The 8,604-nt window shown below is 39.3% G+C and overlaps 1 protein-coding gene across 1 annotated transcript; it reads left to right on the top strand.

Annotated features, from left to right (window-relative positions):
- The first annotated feature begins 403 nt into the window (after positions 1 to 403).
- On the top strand, positions 404 to 1,564 carry pou3f2a (POU class 3 homeobox 2a). The gene has a single exon (XM_028605851.1). The coding sequence runs from the start codon at positions 404 to 406 to the stop codon at positions 1,562 to 1,564; it is 1,161 nt and encodes a 386-aa protein (XP_028461652.1).
- The last annotated feature ends 7,040 nt before the right edge of the window (positions 1,565 to 8,604 follow it).

The raw sequence follows: 8,604 nt of genomic DNA, 5'->3' as shown, positions 1-8,604 counted from the left end.
ATCAACGTTAATAAGAAACTTTCAAAATAAATAGGCCTTCTTTTTTTTTTCTCTCTCTCAAGCTAAGTCTTTTCTGTGTTTACACTCGGCGGCTCCATCTCCCTCCACTTTGTACTCATGCATGCTGCAGGACTGCTAGTATTGTTGGGCAGAGTGATTGGGGTTTCTGTACAATCTCCCGTGACCAATGAGCGGGGTGCTGTCAGGGGTAACCACATCTGTCAACCGTTCTTGGCCAATAAAGAGCGGAGCGAGGCGGACCACAGGTGCGCGCCTCTGCGTCCCCTTGGCACAGCGCCCGGGAGATGCTGGAGAGAGACGCCTAGCTGCCCCGTGGCGCAAAAGAGTTACTGTCAAAGGCAGCCTCCTTTTAACTCCAGCTATCACTCTGGCTCCGATAGTTATGGCGACCGCAACATCCAACCACTACAGCGTCCTCACCACCCCCAGCAGCGCGCCGCCGCCGCACTCGGAGTCCGGGAGCATGCAGCAGGCGGCAGCGTACAGGGACGCGCACACCCTGCTCCAGAACGACTATAGCACGTTACCGGGCGGTGGACATCCGCTCAGCCACGCGCACCAGTGGATAACGGCGCTGTCTCACGGTGACAGCGGGGCGCCCTGGCCATCTAGTCCCATCGGAGAACAGGACGTGAAGCCCGTACTGCACGACAGTGACCGAGAGGAGCTGCAGAATTCCAGCAGTCTGCAGCAACAGCAGCAGCAACAGCGACACCCTCACCTAGCGCACCAGCAGGCGCATCACGACGCCAGAGCATGGCGAACCAGCACAGCCACCACGCACATCCCCGGTATGGCGACATCTGAGGGCCAGAGCCTGGTGTATTCCCAGTCCGGCTTCGGTCTGATGCCAGGGGGAGAGCAAGGGGGGATGCACCACCACCCCCTGCGGGACGAGGACCACCACAGCCACAGCCCGCACCTCAGTGAACACGGAGGCGGCCCTGGGGCCCACCAGCAGTCTCTCTCGCACCATCACCAGCACGGCCAGGACCACTCAGACGAGGACACGCCGACCTCAGACGAGTTGGAGCAGTTCGCCAAGCAGTTCAAACAGCGACGCATCAAGCTGGGCTTCACCCAGGCGGACGTTGGACTGGCCCTCGGGACGCTGTATGGAAACGTCTTTTCTCAGACCACCATTTGCAGGTTCGAGGCGCTTCAGCTCAGCTTCAAAAACATGTGTAAACTCAAGCCCTTGTTGAACAAGTGGCTGGAGGAGGCGGACTCCACCTCGGGCAGCCCCACTAGTCTGGATAAAATCGCGGCACAGGGAAGGAAAAGGAAAAAGAGGACCTCCATCGAGGTGGGCGTCAAAGGAGCTCTGGAGAGCCATTTTCTCAAATGTCCAAAGCCGGGAGCAGCGGAGATCAACTCTCTAGCGGACAGTCTGCAGCTGGAGAAGGAGGTGGTGAGGGTTTGGTTTTGTAACAGGCGGCAGAAGGAGAAGAGGATGACACCCGCTGGGGGACAGATACCAGGAGGAGAGGACATGTACGGGGACACCCCTCCTCACCACGGAGGACAAACTCCTGTGCAGTGACCCCAGTCCGTTATTCTGAGCAAGACACGGACCCCTTAAGGAGGAATAATGCCTCCTTATTTGTTTGATTCTCTGTGCTGGACCGCTCGGAACTGGACCTCAGCCAGCTTAAATGTTGGACGCACGGACACACACAGTGGGGATATACAGTGGCACTCAAGCACTAAAAATACGCATAGCAGAGAGCTGTATGGAGAGGTTTCATGCCGCGGAACTGCCAAGCATACGGCTGGTGTGTGCTAACCAAAAAAAAGAAAACAGCGACATTGATACGAAAATGCTTTTCTTTACCTTCTACCGAGGCGCTAATGTGTCGTTATGTAATGTGTCATTAAAGAAAGACAGAGTCGGCTGTGGGCACAAGGTGTCCGCGGGAGGGGGGGGGGGGTAAAAACAAGCTTTGAGCTCGATGATAAGTCGCAGTCAGTGTGGGTAAATAAACGCCATCTTTCCATCATAACAAAAGCAACAGGGGTTCTTCGCAGCTTGTGGCAAGAGAGGGCTGAAATGGCAGACACCTGCTGTACAATGTTCAACATTCAAGCCAATACCAGCCAACTGCTTTTATTATTATTATTATTATTATTATTATTATTATTATTATTATTATTATTATTATTATTATTATTATTATTATATAATTTTGATGATAGCCTAAATTTAAATTTAATATGATGTATTGATTGTAGTGTCAGCTGCATCCAGAATTTATTTTAATTTGAAATTCCTTCACTTGGTTTACGTTTTTTTACAAAAACAACAACAACAACAACAACAACAACAATAATAATAATAATAATAATAATAATAATACCACATACTGAGTATTTGTTCACTTTAATGCTTTTCTTTCTGTGCAGACATTTCTGTGCGCCTGTTTACAGTGTGTTTTTGCTGTTTGTTATTTCTGTACTTGTCCAAAATGCTGTGATAAGAAAGACCGAGACTGTCCGGCTGGAACACTCAAAGCAATCCAGCCCATTTTGCCTTCCTTTTACTAAAAAGATTTTAAAAAACAAAAACAAAGATAAACTGAATATATCTGGTACCAGCTCTGGCCGCAGTGGCTATACTTCTACTGTATGACTTGTTCATCCACTGAGAAGACTGAATTTGTGGGATGTATCTCAAATTGTTATTTTGTATGGCTTCGTTTGTTTGTTTGTTTGTTTGTTTGTTGGTTTGCTCAGTTTTTCTCTGTCAGTCTGTGCCAAAGCACAAACACAGACACGTGTTCTTGTGCCACTTAAATCCTGTGATGAATAACCTGATCTAATAATGGGAGGTTATTGAGCGATATCCAGAGTAGCTGTGGATGAATTCTCTGACTGAAATCTAAAGAAAATATAGAAATTCAGAAACTCAAATCCATCTGAAGGATGTAGATGAATAGAAGGAAAATGTTGTATTTTAAAAAAAAAATAACATAATGTGAATTTTAGACGATTTCCATGAGATTGTTTTGCATTTAAAACACTTTCTGAATGTGTGAGGCCAATGTCAATGAGATGTTCCACTGTTCTTTTTTATTTTAATTCATCGCCAATCATTCAAAATGAAGCATAGCAATATTTTACATATTGTTTTGTAAGACGCCGACCAGGGCAGTTTCCTTATTTAAGTGTATATATGCCTATATAATAATTCGCCCTTAATTTAAATGGGGCCCAATATTTCTGTAATTCTGACTACATCTCAAGTAGGCCTAATCCTTCAGCTGAATTTGAGTTTGAGGTGGAAAAAAAAAACCAAAACAAAATAGCATCGACCTGAAATCTGTGATCAAACGAAGAGGGAAAAAAAATCAACGATTGCACAATTTCTATATGCTTTTTTGTCATTAAATCGTATTTGTTTTCTATAACACTGCCGTCTTTGCAACATTTATTGAGCCTCAGGAAAAATCGCAACTCTGGCGACCAGCTGATTTAGTTTATTGTTTCTTGCGCACGTGGCCTTGCATTATGATTATAGATTTTATCAATACGTATCGGTTGCTTAAAATTGTGCTTCGGCTGTTTTGGTTAAGTGTTTACTACCGTTGATTTGCATTAATACTGTTGTTAGGAAAGATACCCGTGAAGATGCTCAGACAGCCGGTCAATGGCCTGAAATTGAAACACCGTAGCGTTAATTAATATGTCCATCAGGATAAACATGGAAACTAATTGACAATTATGAGACGTCATTTAGAATCAAAACAAGTGAAGCTTTTCTGTTTGCACACAGACAAACGGCAGGCCTGCATTTAAAAAAAAAAAAAAGGCTACACAACAAGATAGACCTGACTGAGGTGTAGGATACAAGCTGATGTATTATAAACAAGGCTTATTAGTGTATTACGTTGGCCTGTTGCCTTCATTACACCTCATAAAATAATTATAAACATGTACTATGACTCATTTCCATGTCCTAGGAAATCGTTTGAATAATTATATGAATGCTAAATAAAACATAGCACACTGAAATATAGAGTGAAAATTAAAATAGTTTTTTTAATTAGAGAGATGAGAACGCTGTGACCACAGTGTACAATTTCAAGAGTAATATTGAACCTCACTCTTGTTTTCAGACATGTTTTAGTATTTTGTTGCAGGAGGATTTCTGGGTCTAATTTGACCTCTTAGAAACGGGGGTTCATATTCTTGAGCACATCTTCTTCCAGTTGCTTTCACGTCATGTCTAGTATTTATTAGGCTACGTGTGTGTGCTGATCGATAGCTAAATCAGAAACAGTCTGCTGCTGCCATCTAGTGGCTGTTAGTATAGTTTAAAGCAGGCTTGGGTTGGTTTGATGGAGGGCGGGTAGTTGCTTCAGCATCAATGAAGGTTGGTATTTTTTACGTGACGATGCACCTTTCTATGCCCTCTGTATTTTACTCTGGGATTTTAGGGGTTTATCAACCCAAGAGGAGTTACTCTCCACAGTTAAAAACATGCACACTTTTTAGGATGACTAAAGAAAAACTATCTTTCAATACTTCATTACTCCACCATAATTGAATTATTGGCCGTGTGTGGACGGCTAAGAAACGTTGAGGCATTTAGAACATGTATGTTGGGAGATGAAACGCTTTATTTTACAGATCTGTAATTTCCTAATAAGTTCAAGGGACGTTTCCTCAAAAGAATTATGTAAACTGATGCTAACATTACTAATCTGGTACTGCTTATAATTTATAAGTTAAGTTCATTTTATTTATATTGCCAAACCTCACAAATAACACATTTGGCTCTGTGGGCTTTACAATCTGTCCAAAATAATGATAATAAAAAACTAATTTAAGAGAAGCTGGGAATAAGATCTAACAATGTCAGAAAGAGTTAATGAAACATTTTCATCCATTTATTTCTAATTTCTAAACAGCTTGAAGGACCTCAAGCAAGGACAGGCTTACATTTTCCTCTCAAATGCGCCTTTTTACATCTATGTAATTTCACATCCTCTATAATTTAATCTATGTTATCCAGGCTTTTGTTTTGAACTGGGAAAGGCATTTCCTGCTGAAAATGCTTTTGAATGCTGAAAAGCTACATTTCTAAAGCTAAACTGGATTGCTGGCATAATTGTGTAAGAAGAAGGTGAAGAAGTGAGAATAGTTGGGAGTAGTTTTAGTTAGTATGAATTTTATTGACATGGTGAATAATACCAATAGTGTATCAAAAAAAGTCTAAAAATATTTTAAGTTTAAAAAAAAAAGCTGCCGCTACACTGAATTGCAGGTTAAAATGTGTGAGAAGGTGTAGTTGTAGTGAAAAGTGGAAATGGTTCTAATGAATTGGAAAGTCAGGCAAATTATACCAATATTGTATGAAGGTTTTTGTAAAAGCTGATGCTAAACTAAATTACCAGCTTTAATTTGGATAAATAAATAACTCAAGGAGTAATGAATGAGTTGAAAGATGGGAAATGGGTGGGTCAAATTAGGAAATCTTATGATTCTTATGATGTTTTTGACAGTTTTTGTTTTTTAAAGCAGGCAGACATATTGACAGACAAAGGTATATACATATATATATATGTATGGAGAAAGAGGCACCGCAGTTATTAATATATATATATACGTATGGAGAAAGAGGCACCGCAGTTTTTCAAATCCTGAGTAATGGGTTCACAAGTAGACAGCTCTAAATACAGGTGACATACAAACACACACACACACACACACACACACACACACACACACACACACACACACACACACACACACACACACACACACACACACACACATACACACACTGACATTAATAATACATTTATTATTGTTATAATAAATACACAAACACACAAATACATGATATACTACATACATAATAAATAATAAAAAATGATGAAAAATCAATTGTAGTGTGTCTGTAATTGTAATTTTTCTGTCTACGGAAAAGTTTGGTGTCATGGTATAGGAGAAGCAGCAGCTGGTCCTTCCAGTTGTAATCAAGCCTTGCACTGGCTTTGATGTTTAATTATCACACCTTTTTGTTTTTAACACTACTGAGATTAACTAAAAGAGCCCTGGTAAACTTCCCATCAAAGAAGCCTAAAAAAAAGCCTAAATAAGTGGTATCAATATAATGACCTCACCGTGAGCAACAGAAAGCTTTTGCGAATGTATTGATATGTAATTTGTGTGGATAAAGTAAAAAAATGTTGGCATGTTAGCAATTTGAAATGCTGAGGATGTCAAAAAAGTCATAGAATAGTGTGTCGAAAAAAGTGAAAAAGTCATAACATAGTATTTTAAAAAAAAGTCAAAAAGGCATAGTAAAGTATATCAAAAAAGTAATAAAAAAGTCATAGCGTAGTGTATCTAAAAGAAGTCATAGTATAGTATATCAAAAACAGTCATAGTATAGTATGTTGAAAAGTTGTGATTAAAAAGTTTTATTATAGTATGTCAAAAAATGTCATAGTATTGTATGTCAACAAAAGTGAAAAAGTCCTAGTATTGTATGTCAAAACAAATTATTAAAAGTCATAGTATAGTATGTCGAAAGAAGTCATAGAATAGAATGTTGAAAAGGTCATAGTATAGTATGTTGAAAAAAGGGATCAAAAAGTCGCAGTATAGTATGTCGAAAAAAGTGATTAAAAGTTACAGTATAGTATGTTGAAAAAGTCGTGATTAAAATGTTATATTATAGTATGTCAAAAAAATATCATAGTATTGTATGTCAAAATAAATTCTAAAAAGTCATAGTATAGTATGTTGAAAAAAGTGATAAAAAGTCATGCTATAGTTTGTCGAAAGAAGTCAGAACAGAATGTTGAAAAGGTCATAGTATAGTATAACGAAAAAAGGGATCAAAAAGTTATAGTATAGTATGTCAAAAAAGTAATGAAAAAGTCATAGTATGGTATGTTGAAAGCTGTCACAGTATAGAATGTTGAAAAAAGTCTTAGTATATTATGTCAAAAAAGTAATAAAAAAGTCAAAGTATAGTATATCAAAAAGAGTCATAGTATAGTATGTCAAAAAAAAGTGCTAAAAAGTCATAGCATAGTATGTTGAAAAAAGTCATTGTGTAGTATGTTGAAAAAAGTGAAAGTCATAGTATTGTATGTCAAAAAAGTAATAAAAAGTCATAGTATGGTATGTCAAAAAAAGTGAAAAAGTCATGTCAATTTGTTTTTATAAAATGTCATAGTATAGTATGTCGAAAAAAGTGATTAAAAAGTTACAGTATAGTATGTCGAAAAAAGTAAAAGAAAGTTATGTATAGTATGTTGAAAGATGTCACAGTATAGAATGTTGAAAAAAGTCTTAGTATAGTATGAGGGAAAAAAGTAAAAAAGTCATAGTAAAGTATGTCAAAAAAAAGTAATAAAAAAGTCATAGTGTAGTATATCTAAAAGAAGTCATAGTATAGTATATCAAAAACAGTCATGGTATAGTATGTCGAAAAAGTTCTGATTAAAAAAAGTCATAGTATTGTATGTCAAAAAAAGTTATAAAAATTCATAAAAAAGAGCGAGGGCGTGCTGTTCATGCCAGAGTGACCAACACAACCACGTTGGCTGACTTGCGACAAATGCTGGTTTAAGAATGAGATGCCATCCCACAGTAGTGTGTGACCAGGCTGGTGACCAGCATGAGGAGGAGGTGCCAGGCTGTTTGGGCTGTGTATGGTTCTTCCACACGCTACTGGGCTCCTGTTTGTGAAATGAATAAATTGTTAAATTGCCAATATGTCTTGTTTCTTCAAACTTCAATCATCCAATCCACCAAACATCAAACGAGTCAATGGCATTGGCAAAGTACATTTTTCATGGGCGCAACCCACATACTCAGCGCTGCTGCTCGTCTCACAAATGCATGTTCCTTACAAATGGGGCACCATTTGAAAGGGAACTAAACAGGCTTTCCAACGGTATAATATTTATTGCCAAAAAGCGTTGTTACCAGCCTCGTGAGACCGTCCTGATCTCGCGAGCTCCAGTTTTCCACTCGCAGATCAGTCTGGCATCTTGAGATATAGAAAATTTGGAGCTGTTCGCCAAACGACCGGGCCAATCAGCGTTGGTTTTGAGGAAGGTTTAGGTGGTGATAGACAGATGGTTTATCCAATCAGCTAACCAGTATTTTCAGACGGCGGTAGCCCTAATTTTGTTAGCTGCTCGCTAATGCTTTTTTCTCTTGGATCCTTCTTTTGGAATATGGACCGGGAACCTGAAAGGGTGCCTTTTATTTGTAAATTCTCGCTACACAAATGGCAAATATCCTTTATCCTTTTGCTTACTTGCTGAGCTAACGAGCTATGCTTTGCCTGCAGCAGCAGGGGCTTGTGGTTGTATTTTCATACGCTTCGTTGATCTGATTGGTTGATTTGGCCCGTCTATCACCAACATAGGTGATAGACAGATGGTTTATCCAATCAGCTAACCAGTATTTTCGCTCCTTCCCAAAAGTTCTCCAACAGAAAGTTCCCAGATGGATATGCCGAGCAAAAAGCGAAGCAATCCATCTGGCGGAGTCAGGTTATGTTGTTACCACAGAGAAATAATCTACCAAACACAAATTTCCTTACTTTTTGTGCTA

This window comes from Perca flavescens, chromosome 18, assembly GCF_004354835.1.
Source record: "Perca flavescens isolate YP-PL-M2 chromosome 18, PFLA_1.0, whole genome shotgun sequence".
In the NCBI taxonomy this organism is placed as follows: domain Eukaryota; kingdom Metazoa; phylum Chordata; class Actinopteri; order Perciformes; family Percidae; genus Perca; species Perca flavescens.
Note: the sequence above shows the minus strand (reverse complement) of the source record. Positions and strands in the feature narration are given on the sequence as shown.

Excerpts from the sequence above, each read along its gene's own strand:
- pou3f2a (XM_028605851.1), top strand. The coding sequence starts at position 404 with ATGGCGACCGCAACATCCAACCACTACAGCGTCCTCACCACCCCCAGC.